The sequence below is a fragment of the Cornus florida genome, unplaced genomic scaffold (genome assembly GCF_030987335.1).
Source record: "Cornus florida cultivar Cherokee Brave unplaced genomic scaffold, ASM3098733v1 CherokeeBrave_3.0.0_Hap2_Chr08, whole genome shotgun sequence".
Classification (NCBI taxonomy): domain Eukaryota; kingdom Viridiplantae; phylum Streptophyta; class Magnoliopsida; order Cornales; family Cornaceae; genus Cornus; species Cornus florida.
In genome coordinates, this window is record NW_026775578.1 from 34,757,820 (window position 1) to 34,778,667 (window position 20,848).

The 20,848-nt window shown below is 33.6% G+C and overlaps 1 protein-coding gene and 2 non-coding genes across 3 annotated transcripts; all 3 read right to left on the reverse strand.

Annotated features, from left to right (window-relative positions):
* Nucleotides 1-987: 987 nt before the first annotated feature.
* On the reverse strand, nt 988-18,607 carry LOC132271260 (probable inactive histone-lysine N-methyltransferase SUVR2). Its single transcript, XM_059772582.1, has 9 exons — nt 17,933-18,607; nt 14,552-14,828; nt 13,723-14,161; nt 11,692-12,725; nt 11,033-11,298; nt 8,037-8,103; nt 7,871-7,921; nt 3,631-3,722; nt 988-1,581 (listed from the first exon to the last, which is right to left on the reverse strand). The coding sequence occupies exons 2-9, from the start codon at nt 14,732-14,734 to the stop codon at nt 1,575-1,577; spliced, it is 2,139 nt and encodes a 712-aa protein (XP_059628565.1). The 5' UTR covers nt 14,735-14,828; nt 17,933-18,607; the 3' UTR covers nt 988-1,574.
* On the reverse strand, nt 8,275-8,426 carry LOC132271991 (U4 spliceosomal RNA). Its single transcript, XR_009469940.1, has one exon. It is a non-coding gene; the product is annotated as a U4 spliceosomal RNA (small nuclear RNA).
* LOC132271989 (U4 spliceosomal RNA) lies at nt 8,483-8,632 on the reverse strand. The gene has a single exon (XR_009469939.1). It is a non-coding gene; the product is annotated as a U4 spliceosomal RNA (small nuclear RNA).
* Nucleotides 18,608-20,848: the final 2,241 nt, after the last annotated feature.

Sequence of the window (20,848 nt, forward strand, 5' to 3'; positions counted from 1 at the left end):
TGAAACCTTATTGCATATTTGCATAATATGTAAAGATATTAAACAACACAATAGAATTCGAGTTCTTGAAAGAATTGAAAGGAGAATGAGGACGCACGTTTGGTTAGAGAAGAAAAGAAACATGAAAGGAGGCCAATAACTTAACCCTTTAACAGCGTATTTTGCTCTAATTTAAAAAATGGGAGGAATTTGAAGTATAAGAAGGAAAAGTTAGTGATCACTCATTTTCTTCCTTTTCTTTCTATCCAGAGACAATAAAAAGAGCTACTACTCTTCTTTCCTTTTTTTTCTTTGTTTTTTTAGTTTAATTTTCCTTAACTATCCAAAAATGAAGAGAGGTTAACACTAATCGTTAGTCTATTTCCTCCTTCTCCCACGTAAGTTAAGAATTTTGATATAAACAATACAGTGCAAATATACCTCACAGTCTACAAGGATTTGTTATTGTAGATTGCAAAGGAAGAATAGTAAGAGATGTGCACTTGCACTTTTTCATGTGAAGACTTGACCACCCCCACTCTTTGAGATATCACTAGGTTACCATCCATGATCTAATATGCATAAACTTTTACAAAGATATTTCAATAGCAAAGAATTTATTTATTACTTTCGCTTTACTTTATATATATATATATAAAGTAAAGCGAAAGAAAAAAAAATTCTTTGCTATTGAAATATCTTTGTAAAAGTTTATGCATATATATATATATATATATATATAAAGTAAAGCGAAAGTAATAAATAAATTCTTTGCTATTGAAATATCTTTGTAAAAGTTTATGCATATATATATATATATATATATATATATATATATATATTGTAGAATCTTGAAAGACCACAAAAGAAGTACCTGAACATTTGCCAACTCATCAATTCAAATATCTCACAAAAACTATAATACAGCCATATCAAGTGCACAAATGAAGAAGCATAATGATAAAAGACAAATATATATATATATATACACACACACAAACACACATATATATATCAAAAGAACTAATTTTCAGCACATTTGTTAATTTTCTGGTCATTTTTAAACATGCTTGTTCATCACTATAGATAGATCATACACCAGAAATTTACTAACTATTTTTTTTTTTTTTTTGGGGGTCCTTTTTCCCACTTCTTTTTTGATAATTGCTACAAAACTCAAGTTTGATTGTACAAACAACAAAACAAGGGAGGCTCGAACTAGTCTTAGCTTCATAGCTTCCGAAACATTATCCGACTAAAAGTTCATTTCTGTGGAGGATCTAAAATGTAGAAAAGAAAAAACGAAAAACAATAGTCAACCAGCTGATTCAAATGCCTACATCATATCCATTGATTCTACAAAAATCTTTATGTGATAATGTCCCCAAAAATGGCCTCTGCACAGGTTTGGCTTACAAAATTCTTGCTGAATTCCTCTGTTCTGTATCATATGCCTTGACATTGCAAACAAGGCAGCTTTGACGCTCAATAATTCATTCTACCAAGCTCTGTAAAAGAACAAGAATTCAACTTGTTTGAGGTTTGATTATCCAACCAGTTGGTTGTCTAAGTGGTGTGAGTCTCTGACACTTGAATTAGTTCCTGTAAAAAAAAAATTAGTAATAGTTAGCGATAACAAAAAGTACTAAACAATGTCTGGCTACAAGTTTTCATATCTTAGAACCAGTTAATAATGTCAAGCACATGGAATTTATGTTCTTCTATGAACTGCCTCACCACTTCTTTCATATCTCAACAACAACAACAATGGGATTGGCCAATATTTCACATGTCTTGGGTTTGGCAGAGCCGTAATGGCCTCATAGACAGAAAATCTGCACAAAGGTATAAAAAAACCACATTTTCCCCTCTAGGGAATGAAACCTGTGTCTTTGACATGAAAAGACAATGTCCTAACCACTAAGAGACAAAGGGTCAAGAGCATACTTATGCCAAGTGACATTCTGTTCTTTTAAAATCTTCATACCAAAAGCCTCCAGCTGATCACAAAGGTTCTTCACCTTAATGCATTTACAAGAAAGCATTCTTTATATGCCTCAGAGCCAAGAATAATATAAGTCTTTCATTTTCTTTCTATATTACACAATTCAAGATTTCATTTGTGTTCATGTTGGTGATATCCTATAGTGTACATTGAGATATCCTACAGTATTAACTGTATGAAGTATAAATGTCTATTATTATTATTATCAACTTAGTATATTAGATTGCTATTAATTGAAAACTTTTAATTACTAGTACTTATTGTAGTTTACAAATTTACTATAAGAAATAATATAGTTTATAGTATTAAGTATTTTTTTTAATTCTTTTTTTATGCTGTAGTATTAAGGTATTAACAAGTCACCGAGCATAGTTTTTAATCATAGTATAATGTTTCATACCAGTTAATAGAAAATTAGTAAAACTAATATCTACTAGGGTAATTTATAAATAATCAATTTACAAATTTTCCAACCAAAATTTAAAATGGTCAATGACATGAGCAATTAATTACCGAAGGAAAAAAAAAAAAAAAATGACATGAGCTATTTGCTTGGAAATTTGGTACACCTAGTGAGGAGGACAAGCATTTAGGGGTGGCAAATCATGTTTAACGAGTCATGATCATGTTGTGTTGAGACAAGGTATTATGTCATAAGTGTCAATCCAAAAACTAGTTTATTATTCATGTCAGAGAACCTGGACACGAACACAATCCATTTATCAAACGGGTAGCACATCACATCCAGTGTAACCTGTTTCAATTAAATGAGTCGTGTATCCCGTGACACCACCTGTTTAGTGACTTGTTTAATATTTTTGTTAACAATAAAATACAAATATAACAAAAGGCTTAATAAAATTGAATACAAATTTTAAAAAATCACATTACCGTGAATTGACAAAAATACCTATATTGATTTATTGTGTTGGTACTTTTTAAAAGGGTTGAAATGACATGTTGAGCTAAAATAAATTAATAAGGTTGAAATAGGTCATAGGGTGAATTGGGAACTTAACACAATCAATTAAAAAGGTAAAATCAGTTGTAAACAGCTTGAGTTCTCAAACCCAAACACAACACAAATAATTAAATGGGTTTACATGACTTATGACACGAGCAAGATTAATGTTAACCCAACCCTGCTAATTCCTTGTTGGGCTCAAGTCGTATTGGCGGGTCATGTCCAATTTTGTCACTCCTAGGATGGAATCACATGGTAGAAATTTGAGTGTGGCACTGCATGAACATCTGTGGAAAATAGGGGAGGCCAGAAGAACAAAAAAGTTAAGGATGTGTGTGTGTGTGTGTGTGTGGGTGGGTGGGGGGGTTGTGGAATAGATTTAGGAGATGATTTTGATCAGAGATGGTGGCCCCTCGGGAAAGTTTAAGGGCACAAGAATGAAAGCAGATAATGATTAGGTGCTTAATGCCAATTACTAATACAAGCCCACTACTGAATAAATTCAAGTTTTGCCTCCAATTATGGTGTTTCCTATATGGGCTTTGATATATATCTTTTTTGATAAGTCCTACATGGGCATTGATATGATAATGGCAAGAGGTCTAAGCAGCTCTAAAATCATTAAGGGCGCGCAGACGCACACACCCCATGGGCATCATACTAAAAGATGAGGCATACTAACCATTTTTTTCTGCTTCGGCAGAATGCACTTCCACAGCAACACTGAAACGCTTTAATAGGATGATTATGATCATCAAAGTCAATCCCATAATCCTGCAAATTGATATCATATAGATCAGAAAGGAGTTCCAAACAATTTGCCATTCCACTTACCAAAAAAAGTTGTCATTCCAGTTATCTTCACCAAAATTCCAATCGAATTAGGACTCAACTTAGCAATGTAATTATTGCATATAAATTAGCAAGCATTTAAAATACTAAGATCACACTGAGCATTTACCATACGTGGCATCTCCTTCCACATGGGAGGTTGAGGTTTCTAATCCCCATTAGGTCAATAATCGGTTTGTAGCAGGTTTATTTGTAGGGTGTGTGTTTCTTACCAACTGAAAGGAAAAATTATGTATGCTACCACGATGCACAGCCTACTCAAATAAGAGGAAGTTATGAGAGAATGATCATGGTGCAGTAATATATCAGGAAGAATTTTCGTGCATGCCCTAGAGTCTGCAGGACAATAGAAGCCACTTGGGTAACCACCTCAACCCCAATATTTACAGCAAAGAGTACTTTTCTATTGCCCCTAATCGTTGCATAACATTGAGCACATGAAAATCCAATAAAGTGTAATAGGAGGGTCTAAGGGTAATTACACAAGTATGCAATTCATATGGACGACTATATAAAAATTATCTCAGATGTTTGTGCCCCAAAAATCCTACATATAAAATGTTACCCGGACCAAGGTAACTGTATCGGGTGCAGGTGCTGTTAGGACAATTGACAAATATAACAGATAAAAAGCACACACACACAAGCAAAACAAGATTTACGTGGTTTGGAAAATTGCCTAGTCCATGGGCAAAGAACGACTAACTTTACTTCAATAAACTTGATTACACACTCTTTTCTTCCTCACAATCTCAACTCTCTTTCTCTCTACAATTTTCTCTCTCTAAACTTATAGAGTCTTCAAAACCCAATTCCTTGTTGGACAAGTATTCCCCAACTTGCCTACAAGGAGTTACCATATCCATCTTCATCTCTAAAATAGTAGGTACAACACTTTCCCCAAATCATCAGTCTTTTCCCCAAGTCTTCTAGGTTTCAAAACTGATTGGAAAACTGTTTCTCACAGCTTCCAATAACTCACTGTCTAAGTTGAACCGGTTCAACCCCATTTAAACTGGTTCAACTTTGGCAGTAGCCAAAATCAAGTCTACAAATCTTCAACCTCCCAAATCATTCACGTAATCAACACGTGATCAAACTATGTCTTCACCTTCGCGTGCTTCTCCATAGATCCACCTTGAACAAGGATCTCTTTATACCTCCACCTCAAATAAAGCACTATGATGAAATTGAGAAACACTCAAACAGGTGCGTGTCCAAGTGTCAAACCTACACAAATCCCAAATTTTAGGTACAAGGATATATATCTAAAAGTAGGATACAGGTACATAGACATTTAGTATGCATTTAAATACATTATATTAATAATAATGTAATGTTTAATATTGTTGTTTTATAAGAATATACTCAATTGTTACCCAAATTAAATGAGATGTGGTAAAAGAAAAGGGTCTCCTTACTTGTGTAATATTAATAGAGTTTTCCTCAAAACTCTATTAATATTAATAATTTATAGTTATTAATGGTAATTTTGTATAGAAAAACTAGTGTTGGCCGCCTCCATTTTTTCTCAAAACTCTATTACTGGTAATTATTTATATTTATTAATGGTAATTTTGTATAGGAAAGTTAAAGTTGGCGTCCCAAATTTTTTTTAAATTCCCTTTTATATTACTCATCTATGGTAATTAAAGGTGGTTTGGGAAAAAAAGTTACTTGTGACCCTTCAAAGTCTTTAGTCTTGCTTTCAAAAATTCAAATCTAATAAAAAACAAAGAAAGTGTTGTAGTCCTTGCTACAATATATTAGTTACTATATATATATATATATATATATATATATATATGACTATAATTATTTGTTATAATTTAAAGTGAGAAGAAAAAGAATTGCTCGACAATTGACAACCTCATTTATAGGTGGTTAACCAATCTTCTCTCCATTTATTTTCTCATATCATTCAGATAGGCTCTTAAAAATGCACATTATAAATGCACCAAAACAAAAATCATTGCAATTACATTATTTTATTTTAAAATTTTAATTTTATATTATTACTTAAGATCTAAGAGAAAATAAAATAAAATAAACAACTACTCTAAAAGAATCAGAACAAACACGGGAATTTGAACGTGGCAAATTCCCATGAGTCATGGCTTTATGCGTTGGTGGATGTATTCTATTTAAAAACTATATAGTATGCACACAGGACTCCGAATAAAATCATCGACATGAAAATAGAAGAAATACAATATAAAAGAAAGAAAAGAGAAATGTGTAAAAAACTTGAATGAGATAAATCACTCATTCACAACTCTAGTATTTATAATAAAAAGAGCACATGCTCATATCACAAGAAAGGAAATTAAATCAAGTTAAAACATATTCTGTGACTAAACATATGCGTAAATAAAGTCAAACTCCATGATTCGTGACTATCAAATCTTTGCTAATATGGTGAGTCATTCCATAATTTGTGGTTGTCATATCTCTGCTAACACTCCCCCTCAAGTTAGTGCGTGGAAATTTGAGATGCTCAACTTGGACAATACATCTTCAAACACAATCTAAGTGTCGATCAACTAATCAATGCGTCTCCTCAGACCATAAACAATCAATGTCTCCTCAGACAATAACCAATCAATGTCTCCTCAGACTATAAACAACCAACCATGTCTCCTCAGATCATAAAAAAACAAAAATATCTCCACAGATCATTTTCCTTCATACATATATCTAAAATATGTAGATGGACGAATCAACAATGTCTCCTCAAACCATTCTCCTTCATACATATGTTTAAAATATGTAAAGTATGTAGATGGAAGAATCAACGATGTCTCCTTAGACCACAAATCATCAACAATGTCTCCTTATACCACAAATCATCAACAATGTCTCCTTAGACCATTCTTGAATGGGTGGTGCCAATCTTACAACGCCCTCGTTGCAGTTGGACCACCCTGGCTCTAATACCAAAAAGAAATACAAGATAGAAGAAATACAATATAGAAGAAAGAGAAGAGAATGTATAAAAAACTTGAATGAGATAAATCACTCATTCACAACTCTAATATTTATAGATAAAAAAGAGCAAATGCTCATATTACAAAAAAAGGAAATTAAATAAAATCACAACATATTCTATGGCTAGACATGTGCGTAAATAAAGTCAAAAACTATGATTCGTGGCTATCAAATCTCTGCTAACAAAAATAGACTATATAACTTCTTAAACATGTTTGGAACTTTGGAAGTGAACAAAGGTGGATAATTTTGCAAGTGTGGGAACAGGTATCATACATAGTTTGACGCTCAGTAGGGACAAGTGCTCCATAATTATACCAAGCCATAATGCACTTTTTCTTCCTTTTAATACAAAACCAATAATATTTACAGAGAAGGACAGTAAGAAAAGAATAGCAGAAAACATAAGAAACTGAGAAATCCAGTTTGTAGAGAAGTACAATGTCCAAAAACTAAAGCTACAAAACAAGAAACCCATAACTCCTTAAACTCCAAATTCCTAATCCTCCCATGGGGGAAAACAGCTTTCTAAGTGCAACCAGTGTGGTAGCACCATCTTCGCAAAAAAAAATCAGCATTATCAATATTGGACCAAAAATCCCCCCTAATCTTTGGCCCCTGAAGAAGCAAAGAAATCCACAATCTAAAGCATGAGGGGAGATAAGTGACATTAGCTGACAGAAAAGGATCCCATTCATCTCACAACTTCAAGGTTGCCTCCATGAAGCAAATATGTAAAACCCATGGTAAGGGCTTTTGCCAAGGCCTCTTATGAGAGTTAGACCATTATTTTGATGCATTGATGGTGTTCACTATCTAAGGCATAAGGTGAGCTAGACTATGTATTTTTTAAGCATAAATTAAGTTAATGGTCTGAAGCATGACTTGTTATGTAATTATTGCATATCTAGAACTAATTCTAAGGGCAACTAAAGTTCAACCAGTAAAATACTATAAAACTAAGTTTATAATATAACCTAAATCCCTAATTAGAGGCTATTGCAGACTGATAACATTATCTACAATTCATATGTCAAATGAACCACCATAATTCAATTGTAGAACCACTTAAATCCACTTACCCATGTCAGTTCCTCCAAAGCATCCACTTTTCTTTTAGTGAAAAAGGCAAGCTGCATAAAAGGCACACAGATATGCTCTTTAGTGATTCTTCTCAAGAAATGGTTATTAGTACCCTTAAAAGCAACTTATGCATGAAACCATTTGCAAAAGTAAGTCAACCCATACATGGTAATAGTGGTGATCGGGGGTCTCCACTTCTACTGGAATCTCAAGCAAGTTTCCATCAAAGCATCTAGATTGCCAAAAAAAAATAAGAATACTGAGATTATATCATCTTGAATAAAACAGAAGGAAAATTAGTTATATTAAAGAGTGTAATAACTTCTTAAAGTAAGATTGTAAGCTGACTATAATATTCTCACAAAACCAACTTTTATCAATTATTCTTTTTCTTTTTTTGCAGGGCTTTACCCAAGAAGGGAGCACTTCCAGATTTTCTCAATGGCCAGGGCTAAAGCCAGGTCAGAGAGGGGGTTTAAAAGTAATTTTCAACCAGATATTGACACACCTCAGTTAAAACCTCACTGACTGCATCATTGCCCCTAGCGCAGTGATATAAGGTGTCTCACAAAACTAGCTTTTATCAATTATTCTTTTTCTTTTTTTGCAGGGCTTTACCCAAGAAGGAAGCACTTCAGATTTTCATAATGGCCCAGGGCTAAGGCCAGGTCAAATGGGGGTTTAAAAGTAATTTTCAACCAGAAATTGACACACCTCGGTTAAAACCTCACTGACTGCGTCATTGCCCCTAGCGCAGTGATATAAGATGTCTTTAAGTATTTACACAAAAGAGAAGCATATAGAAACTGGTACCACTTGCATCAATTAAATACAAGGTTTCTTAATTATTGCGGGCTGTTAAGAGGATTTAAAAAGCTACACCCTCTCTAACAGTTTAAGCTTTTACAGTAAATGGTGATCAATATGGTATCAGAGGAGGCAAGGGCCCGAGTTCAAACCTCACTGTCACCCTAATAAGTAAAATTGAAACACATGTTGGACCAAAACAAGGCCACACATGAGAGGGCGTGTTAGAGGATTTAAATAGTTACACCCTCTCTAACAACTTAAGCTTTTAAAGTAGATGGTGGTTAACATGGGCAGATTGGACAAGGGAGTATGAAAATACACAAATAATGAAAAACCAACAAGCCAAACTACAGGCCGAAGAATTACAAAACAAAATGTATCAAAATTAGGTGTCTATTGGGTGTCATATCATGTATCATACAGTTCCAAAAGAAGTGCTATATTTCATTGCTGATTGTGGATTTGATGATGCTCTCCTCCAAGGATTAACTTATGTGTGTTATCAAGATTTCTTTATTGCTTTCACTTCTGTTCTCACAGCATAACATATCATCAATTTTCTTTTAGAAGAGAAGGTCAGCCACACAAGATACTAACAGAACATCTTTGGTCTCTGAAAATACTGAAAGCACTTGGATTGCAATGTGTGTCAAAGCCAGAAGAAAAGGTCAACCACAAAAGAAGATGGATACAAAGATTGTCAAATAAAAAGGCGCAAATCTCTCAAAGCTTGATCACATATCTAGATTAAGGTAAGTTGAGACCATAGATATCAATTATGACCAAGGTATGATCTTTAGAAGGCTTTAAAATATGTTTTAATCTCATTTATCAAAAATAGGGTTTTTAATAAAATGATTTAAAACCGTGAACATCGATCGAATTGATTGAGATTTGTAGTAAAATTCTTATTGTATTCTAGTAAGCTTCGATCAAAATCTCAATCCATTAAAAAACTATGGCAGCGTGTGTCAATCAATCACACCCTGTAGAACTACATTTTTGGAAACTATCTTAAATCAGACTTCTACTAGGATTCTATTCATCATACCACATACATGGATCTTCTAATTGACGATATGGGGTTATTGTCAGTCTAGGATCTCGTCAGAGCTTTTACTCTTTACATATTACCGATAGAATTTATATCTTTAGAGAGAGAAAGTTTTGAAAATCAATATAGGGTTCTTATTAGATTACCACATTATATGTGATTGAGAAAATCCAAGTAAGGAGCAAAATTGAAACTACCAAAAAGAGCATCAACCGAGTAGTTCATAAAGAAAAAGTTCAACAGATGTCACTAGACGTGGGGATCGGAAGTTGATAGAGTGCATAAATGGAGTAGCGGCTGAAAGGATCTTCCATAAGCCTGACTTGGGAAGGACTAGGTGATTCTAGGGTGGAATTTGGGAACTTAGTTTTAACCTCTTTCTCACATAGCTGATTTTAATCTGTCTGGATTAGGTCCGGCGGTTTTTCTCTTTCTTGAGTTTTCTACATAAAAATCAGGTCTCTACTCTTTTTAATTTTTGCTTTATATGTTTTTGTGGGTGCAATTGAGACTTCAATTGAGCTAACTAGCTGGATTCCAAATTAAACTTAATGGTAATTTTAAACTTAGTTAATTTCAAATTAAAATCCATAAGACATATTCAAACCACCTCTATGTCAAATTGATCTATGCACTCTAACATGATTAGAGCCTTGGGTAACAGTCTAGTAGTACTTCCCAAAATCAGATGTGTGAACCATGAGTGCTACAGCACCCTATTTGTCCAGTTAATCTAGAAATTGCCAAAACACCATCAACTCCAAGAATATAAGAAAACAAAGATAAAATATGGATTGCAGTCAAACTAAAACTTAATTTCTGAAACCAATTTCTTAACTTTCCTTCTATTGATATTTGCTTTTCCTTAAGCTTCTTATGATAGCATCAAGTCAGAACTTGATTCACTCCTTTACTTCTTCTACCCTCTCCTTCTATGTCACATATATATATATATATATATATATATAAACACACACACACAAACAATAAATATATAGTTGAGATATGTTTCCACTACTGTAGTTTTAAATGTAAGATTTCGTTTGCATGTTAGTCTGATTTACTAAAATTACATTAAATAACTAAAATTACTATTACCCTACCATGCCAACATCCTTTCTTCAACCAGAAAAGAAAAAAAAAAAAAAAATTTGTGGCCTGGGTGTTTAAGTAATTTTTTTTTTTCCTTTTTTTCGGAAGGTCTGTGTTTAAGTAATTCACGTTGTGCAATCCATAGGGAGAGTTGACATATATATATATATATATTCAAAGAGAAGGATCCACGTAAAGATATTACCTATGATTTATAAATCTTGCAACATTTCCATAATATGTTGCATCCAAACAAAGTGCATCTTCATCCTTTAAAACTCCTTCCGAACCCCAATCTGCATCAAGTAGCACAGGGTATGTATGTCTCAAATTGCCACTGCTTTGGTTATTCCTCTCGTACAATTCCATGTTGGTCAAAATTTCTCCAACATATTCACAGACAAAAGCACCTTTAGGCAATTCCTCAAGTGTTCGAAGACCCCATCCTTTACCATCATTGGTTAAAAACACCTAAAAAATAAAAGTAAATTTTAACAGTTACAAAACAAAATAATAGAAGACTGCTAAATTGAAAGAGCTAACGATGGTGTGGCACGAGTTCAAAAACTTCGTGGTTGAACAACTTCCTTCTACTTTTTTGTCTAGGAAGTTGAGTGACTACAACTAGCAAGTTATATAACTTCAGTGGTTTCAATTAGATGTCTTCACTACTGAAAAAATAGCAAATTATCAATGAATCGCTTATTTTCCAATATTTAGCAAAGCATTTACTGAATTCACTAAGGAACCATTGCCTGCTTTTAGTAAGAAATGCATTCAGAACATATATTTTGGGTTGAAAACATCTAACGGGTGGTTGAAGCATAAGAGGGGGAAAAAGAATTGCCAAACACACTAGCTCACCTGCAAATTGCAGGCAATGCCTCGCTGTACAACACGATTCCCACACTGTAAGTTGCAACCACATTTTCTCCAGCACTCTTTGATAAACTTCCTCACTAAATGGCCCTTACATGGTTCAGGCCTGTACCCATTCTTAGCCCTCTCTAGTGGGCAATCTTCACAATAAAAGTTATAGTGTTTTTGAGGTTCTTGATTCATAGAAATACAAGCAGTCAGAAATTCTTCTTTCAGCAAGCCTTGGGGTGTGTAGGCAAACTCTCCCCCCGTGTCGCGAGCACATGCACAAGGTACAGAAAATGAAAGACAATCCCCTGAACAATCTGAACAGCAATCCTCATCCGCAATACGAGCCAGAGAGAAATGTATATATGCATTTTGATATATTGTATTTTGGGGTATGTAAATGAAATTTGGTACATGCTCATTGCCGATTTCATCTATCAATGAAATTTTCACCTTTTCCATACCTTTTGCCATATCACTGATTCTACGAAAGGACCGCTTTTTACCATGAGCTGTAGGTTGCTGCTCAGCAATCACCAAACTACGTGAACTTGAAGATCCAGAAAAGCTCAATTCCTTTTTGTTCAATTCCCTCCCCAAACTACCAGTTCTAAGAATTTCTCTGCTGTGCTCCCGAATGCGTCCATCACAATCACCAGATCTTTTTACAAGAAACCTATCAGCAGAATCAGTACCCAGTTCCAAATAACTTTCACATAGTTCTTTCAATAACTTCATTACTGAAAATTGAGGCCCAACAATCTTGTACGATCTTAGATATTTATTCTCCACGTATTTCACAACTGCATCAAAATTTGGACAGTGAAAATTCGGTTGTCCAAGGGCAGAATTACAGTCCAAATATAGTTTCACTTTCACCTCTCCAAATGGTGATGAAGCAATATCAAAACTACCTTCAGAGTCTGTGCCATAATTGGCTGCTGTGCCATCAACTTTATTGCCATTATCCGCATTTTGGGTCATAAAATATTTGACAGAATCAACTACAGTTGAAGAACCCTCCAACGAACCTGGAAAGACAAGACAAAAACAAAGCCAGCATGTCAGGAATGATCCAGTATACTTTGACTAATACATCATAGTTAATGCAAGTCCAATAGGAGAGCATTTGAAGTCGGTAAATAATTTCTTAGTGCTTTTATTTATATAAGTATTTTTAAGAATTTCTTAGTTCTTATAATTAAACTTATGAAGCTTTTGCTGAATTTCCTTGGATCAAAGAAAGAAGATAAGAAACATAGTGTATTTCCTCTAAAGTTGACACGGTTCAAGCCACTGGCTGGCTATAGGAGCATAAAATAACTGTGTAGTGTCTACCACACCTTTTGCCTTGTTCAACTGAAGTGTTTGAATCGGTTTAAATCATAATGATCAACAGATTACCACCAATGAACAAGACGTCAGAGTACGTAGGGCTGCTGCCTTCACTCAGTTTAAGGTCAATTAAGCAAATATAATATTATTGTCATCTAGTTAACTGGAAGCTGCAGGGCAATGTTTGATAACAGGTAGGCAGATGCAACAATCAGGAAAAAAGAGATGTAGAAGAGCACTGCTCAATATTTTTGGCTCCTCAAAAGCTCTTCAATTTGCAACCCTTCTACCTTTGCTGTAGCTATTTATTTGCTGCAGCCATGGTTTTCAAGTCGCACCTTTAAGCCAAATTTTTCTATCTGAAGGGAGGTTTTTAATACCGAGACATTAGCCTAATCTGAATTTCAGTGGTTTTACGTTTAAATACTGAAAATTCTAGAATCAGGGATGCAGCTTTAATCCTACAAGCACAAAGACTCATGAAAAATAGTTCTATTGTTCCTTTAGATTTCCATTTACATCCTCTTCAGTGCAGGGTAAAGTAAAACAATAAAATTAAGAATTAGTCTGAAATTGAATATATAATAATGGCTACTGATAAATTTTTGTGGACATCACAGAAATTATGTACACAAACATGCTATAAGTCTTATAATCTTATTGCAGGTCAAATTTAAGTTATAGATAAAATACCTGAATGGATCATCGATGTGGGTACTGCAAAATGTGGACGATTATCTTTAGGCATCTTTTCTTTCCGAATATGATCATAACCAAGTCCATCCATTGCTGGATTAGACAGAAATGTAGATGATGCTCTATCAAAAGATGATTTCCTATTACTGGGAACAAAGTGAGATGAAATGGGATCCTTCCCTTTGTCATTAATGGGTGGCTGAAGCAAATGAGAACTAGATATACTTCTCTGGTCTTTCAGACATGATTGAGATAACTCCTGCAGTTTTGGTAGAATTGAAGTTTGTGATATATTGTCCTCATCTAGATCTAACATTGTGTTTGCATTGTCCACTGTGGATGAAACCTGATCTTCCTGCTGTGCCACATGCAGTTTCTTAAATGGAGGTTCTGACCCATGATGCACCATAACGTCTTTCCTCTCATATTCCCTTTGCTATTCAGAAAAGGTTGGGAGACCAAATGTATTAGAATACTTCAAGACTAATCAATTGGAAGATTGTGATCGCATATTAATAACAATGCAGCCATGCATTAAGTATAATTAATGGGTGACTTGAACCAATATTATGATAGCATCTGCAGGTGACAGCTAGTATGAATGCATTTATAAGTCTCTTCTCCTATCTGATGAGGATAGATGCTGAAATGGGAATAGCTATAACAGCACATCTATGTGGTTACAGGGCATAGATAGAAACAAATGAATTTTACTTGGTTAAGTTGAAAATGAAAGGAAAGGGATATAATACAAGAAAGTTTTAAATATTAAACAGAGGAAATTATATAAATGACTCGTTAAATATATTGTAATACAAGAGTAAACCTTATCATCCCCGGATTCAAATATAGCATCAGCAAGAGTACGATAGTTATCCTCCTCAATAAGTTCCCATCTTTTGTCATACAATCTAAGAAGGTTCTTGAGAACTGGTTTCACGGTTTCTGCAGAAATGCCCAAGTCATTCATTGCACTGAAGGCCTTTGCAACTTTTGGATTGGGTGCCATCAATTATCCAAAAGCTTGCTACCTGATTATGGTATCAATTTGGCAGCTACTTGTTTCTTTCTGATGCAGACTCCCCCGCCCATAAAAATGGTACCTACATTTGCCAGGCTTATAAGACATCCACAGCATTTGAGAAGAGTTTATGGAATTTATTAATTAGTTACAAAGAGGTGGAATAAAGATGTTCTACTAAAATGACATATTTTCCAGTTTGTTTCTGAGGCATTTAAAGGTATGTTTCCCTCGTCAATAATTCCTTGAAAGAAAAAGAGTTGGAGCAAAAAACAATTAACAGCAATATAAACAAATAGATTCATCACTACTATAGAACTGATTGTTTTTCACCTTACAAATCTGTGAGCGTGTGTAATAAGGATGAAATGAACTCATGTAACACAATTATGCAAACACATCAATAAATTGGAAACGTTGGCTTAAAAAAGTGGAAGACGAAGAATATAAACAACAAGGTTTTGCAATTTACCTCCAATGTGCCAACTTAACCCCTAAATGGTACAAAATATACAATTTAGTCCACAACATCATATCACCATACTAGCAATTGGTTGTCACTAATACGAAGTTCTTTCTGTTTAAATTAAACCCCCAAAAATTAAAAATTAATATTCTGCTATAATACAAAATAATGCCATTAGTTAAAAAGCATCATTTAATAATTTAATTCTCTCTAATCTTTCTGCTCAGTAACTCTAGCTATTTCCCTTCTAAACTTTGTTTCCCCTCTGCAACTCTTGTTTATTTTCCATTCTCTCTCTACTCACTCTTTAGCCAATGAAAGGTTTCTTCATTGACAGGTTCATTCTAAACTCACCATGGTAGAGGCAGCTATCATTAATTCTGTCGATCTCACCACGATTGCTGCCACAAATAGCGTACACTACCGACCATCATCACCATCTCAAATAGCAAAATACCACCACTCCAGAAGCATAGATACAGAGAAAGAAGCACATGACAAGACAGAGTAATATACCCACGTCTGTTTTTATTATAATAGCAGTTAAGGTTATGTACAGAGCACAAGGGCCTTGATTCAAAAGAGTGTGTTTTTACTTGAATTTTGCTTAACAACTTAAATAAGTGCAAGAATCTGAATACTACTAATATTCCTGTCCCACTAGTGGTTTAAAACCACCCAATCATTACCTATTGACTGCTTCAACTCCTTGAATACCTACAACAGAACAAACCCCTATTCCCTACCCCTCTTTTCCAGCTGCACAACATCCTGTGACCAATCACCCTTGCAGATTCCAATGTGACCAATCACCCTTGCAGATTCCAATGTGACCAATCACCCCAAACAACTGCTTATGAAATTTGTTGCCTCCGAACATTGAACTCCAATAGCAATATCTGGCAAGTTCACTATCGTTGTAATTAAATATGTAATGCAAGTGTTACCACCGGGAACAACTGAATTAGAATCCTGAGGATTCTATATGTGATCTTCAATTATTTTAAACCCCGAGATGCTGTTCTTGACAATTTATTGGGTTCTGTGATTGATTGAGCAGCTGCACAGTGCTGTGTTGGACCCGGTGGGTTGGTTGTGTGAGTGAGTTTTGATATTGGTAGCAAGGCGGATTAATGAGCTGGTTATAAGAGTCATTGTAGTACATAGGGTAGAGTTGGTGTGTATATGGCATTATGGCTAAATAACTAATTGACTCTAGGAATGTTTGCACACTGTACATCGGTGGTTTTATGAGATAATGTTGTTTGGGTGAAACTTTGACCAAACAATAGAGCAAAAAGACAGAATGTTAGAGTGGTGAAACTACAAACGCTAACATTAACATATTTCTTCTACTTCAAATTCATAAAGATCATGACTGGATTCCTCTAAAATATGGAATGAATTGTACTGAAGACAACCTAAAGAACTCCAACAAATGCAGACACAAAGATACTCAAAGACTCCATTTAGATCTTTGAGAGAACGAGGGAAGGCAAAATAAAAATGCCAAGGAAACAAAGATTTTTTTTAAGTATTTTATTTTCCTTTTGTCATTCTTTGAAAATCCAAACAATTGTAAGAGCCTAAAGATTTTGTTTTAGGGCTACTAACATTAATAGAAGGGTTGTGCTATACAAACCAAAATTCATAAGCCAACTAAACTCTCCTGATTTAAGTAATTGGCAAATCTTCATCACAAGTGAGGCCAATCCACATTTTAAATTCACAAGAGCTCTTTTTAGGCTGTGTTCGGCTGCATAGAATTAGAGCTTTGGAATTGGAATTGGAATTGGAATTGGAATTGGAGGAGAGAAAAGCAAAACAAAACTTTCTCCAATTCTACCAATTCCAATTCCAATTCCAATTCCAATGCTCCAATTTATGCAGCCGAACATAGCCTTAATATAATTAGCTAACTCACTCAAACTACTCGGTAGAATTCCATGAAAGAACTTTGCATTATAAATGATATCTTCATTTTATATATAATTAAACATGAATGATAAAAAAACAGCTCCTAATATATGATTACATATTCATAAGCAAATCTATCAAATGAAATAAATTACATTAACACAAGAATATGAAGTAATATAATGCCAACCAAATGAGTAGACATACATGTAAATAACAAGCACTTCAATAAGAATATTACACGCCACACCACCAAAAAGGTTGAAAACGAAATATAAGCATCATAAATAAAGCCATTAGAAGATGTTAGCCGTCACCACATAGTTAAACATGCTACGATAAATGTCGCGAAACGAGAACACAATCAAGAGAAATTGACACACACCACACAAATAATACAAAGATTTACGTAGTTCAACAGAAAGCCTATGTCCACAATGAACATCGAGATTTCAGTATGTAAAAATAGGAGATTAAAAGTTTCAACCCCCAAACCCTCTCTCTTTATCTCACTCTCTTTATTGCGGTTTTTAGACCTAGAACCTAGTCCTAAAACAAAATTCGGGTCACAACTTCACAAAACATTAAAGCAAATCATTTCAAGGAATCAATGCACAAACAATTTTATTTTATTTTCACACCGGGTAGCTAGTATAAATATATGAAAATTGATAGGTTTTTTTAATCTAATATTAGTTTCAAACCATGCATTCATCAATTTCTTTAAATGTTCATCTAAGATTACACAATAAAACATAAATTAGATAGAATATTACTTTCAAATAAGAGAGAATATTACCTACCCGATTCTCAAGTGTTTGAATTGATTGATGAGTGTCTCTATGGATCCTTTTTCCTCGTTGATCCAAATAGTAGATAATGTAATTTTTTTCCTATTTGAAACTAACAAACCCAATTTGCCCTGTAAGAAAACCTATCAGAAATTGTTATAACCAAAAACTTAATCATAAAATCGATAGAAAAGTAAACACACACCACACAACCAAAAACTTAATCAAGAAATCGACAAAAAAAAGTAAACACACGCCACACAACCAAAAACTTAATTAAGAAATCCACAGAAAAGTAAACACCCACCACACAAAGAATACAAGATTTCACTATGTGAAAATAAAGAAGATTACAAGATTCAACCCCCAAACCCTCACTATTTCTCTATCTTTTGTCTTGCTATCTTATAACACACCAAATCCTAAATGCCCTAATATACTTTACAAGAGAGTCCTAGAACATGGTCCACTGCCTGAAACTAACAACATTAGGAAAGCTATAATAATAATAATAAACCTAATCACTAAAAACTACTAAATACCAACTTTAAGTTTTGATTATTGGGTCGTTTCGCGATGGGTTTTCTGGAATCGAAACATCGATTGAACTACACCCAAAAAAAAAAAAAAAAAAAACCAACAATCCGTCGTAACGCAGAAAAGATAATAACAGTAATTGCAATTATCCCAAGCTTCTATCAATTTATTGATTATTGATTTAAATTTACAAAAATATCCTTCAAATATAAGTAAATGAACTTATTTTTTTAGTGGTTATTCATATGAAGCAGCAAAAAATCTAACAGAAATAGAAATAATTAAAATAACAAAATATATTTATAAAATAAACAAGTGTTGAAGCTAAAAAATTAGAAACAGTAAAAAACTAAGAATGACAAAACAGTGGCGTAAAATAACAAAATAAAACATCTGTTGTAACATATAAATGTTCTAAAAGATGTGCAGACGTTATATATTAATTATGGGTATTGTTTCAGATGATGATTAGAAAATGCAATACATAGATGTCCTTTCTACAGGATGCCCAAAATGCACCCTAAAATAAAGGTGTCATCGTGAAAAAAACCACTCCAGAAGTGTTCGACACCTCACAAAAAAAAAAAAAAAAAAAAATTACTTATCATGTATATAACAGAGCAAATGCTCTGTTTGGCTGCCGAGAAAACAGGGGAAAAAAGGAACGGGCACTTAACCCTTGATAGAAAGTTGCCAACAGTTATAGTTCTTGCCTTTTTCAACCGTATTCTTGTCTACCAAGCGAAAAATTAAGAGAATGAAAACATCAAACTACCTGTTAGCTATAACCCCATTGAAAACTGAACTAGAAAATGCAAGAAAAAATACGAACCAGAGAAGAATTAAGCGAGAAAATCAAATGGTAGAAATAACACCGCCATTGCACGACGCGCTTTTGGGGGAGAATATCGTGTCTGAAACAGAGTTGTACAACAGTATGCTTTTCCGCAGAGCGGGCCTGCAGAGCGTTACAGAGGTGTGTGATATATGTGTGTTTTGTCTGTGTGTTATATATAGATGCAACGAGAGACTATGTATGCCAATAGAGAATATATATATATATATGCAATATATATATTAGAGAGAGAGAGTGAGAGAGGAGGTTAAGAGTGGAACACAGAGTTTACAGAGCATATAAAACAGAGTGAAGAATACGAAACGTGAGTGGTTATCAGATGCGATATTGTAAAAGTAAGTTTTTAATGGTCTTGACACGTGGATTAAATCTATTGGGGGATTGAGAATTGTTCGCTGGACTTAGTAGTGATTTGTAGTGTTGAGATTGGATGTAAGGTGGGTGGTATATGAGATTGTTCGTGTGGGATTATTGCCCACTAACGATTTCGATATCCGAACCTGACTTTGACACGGGAAGGACCCGGTTTGGGATCTGCCTCGGCGTATGGTTTGTCACATGTGGATATTCTTTATTGGTTTAACGAAGCTATTTTAGTGGGTCCTCAATTCAATTTTTGCTATTAAGACAGTTTTGTAATAGAAAGAGTCATTAACTCATTGTATTAAATATATGGGCTTTGCTAATCAAAGCGCGCTGTGGTTTTAAATGCATTTAATTACTTATGTTTATATTTTAGTGAAATTCTACGGATATTACTTTTTTAAATAAATATATCTTTTTAAATTATTTAATATTTCTTTTTCTCTCATCTTTAATCTATTCATATAGAAATGTGTTCGTGTGTTTGTATATATATATATCCATATGGAAATGCGTAGGTGTATATATATATATATATATATATATATATATATAATAACTACTACTAAATTCTGAAAAAGGAAAAAAAAACTATAGTTAGAATAATCCATTTTCAAGAGATGGATTCGAAAGGAAAAAAAGAGCTAGAACAAAATCCGAAAAGAAAAAATAATAATAAAAAATAAAAGAGAACGAAAAAAGAATCCATATACAAGATGAAGATAGATTCTAAGATTTTTAAAAAATACAAAATTAGTTTATATATATATATATATATATATATATACACACACACACACACGTGTATATTTCTTTTTACAACTATCTTGGTGAATAAATTATTTGTTTAAAAAAAAAAAATCATTTAAAGAAGGATAGTTGTAAAAATAAATATCCTTCTTTAAATGAATTTTTTTAAAAAAATAAATAATTCATTCACCAAGAGAGTTGTAAAAAGAAATATACACGCACACATTTTTATATGAATAGATAAAAAGGGGAGAGAAGAAAGGTTGTAAAAAGAAATATACACATGTGTGTGTGTGTATATATATATATATACACACGCGCACACATTTTCATATGGATAGATGAAAAGGGGAGAGAAGAAAGGTTAGATAATTTAAAAGGGTATATTTGTCTAAAAAAATAATGTTTGTAGAGTTCCACTA

What these genes read in the sequence shown, in the direction of transcription:
- LOC132271260 (XM_059772582.1), bottom strand. Translation starts at nt 14,734, where the DNA reads ATGGCACCCAATCCAAAAGTTGCAAAGGCCTTCAGTGCAATGAATGAC. An exon ending in CACATCGATGATCCATTCAG is followed by an intron (nt 12,726 to 13,722) that starts GTATTTTATCTA and finishes TTGTCTTTCCAG; the next exon opens with GTTCGTTGGAGGGTTCTTCA. An exon ending in GCATTGCCTGCAATTTGCAG is followed by an intron (nt 11,299 to 11,691) that starts GTGAGCTAGTGT and finishes TTTATTTTTTAG; the next exon opens with GTGTTTTTAACCAATGATGG.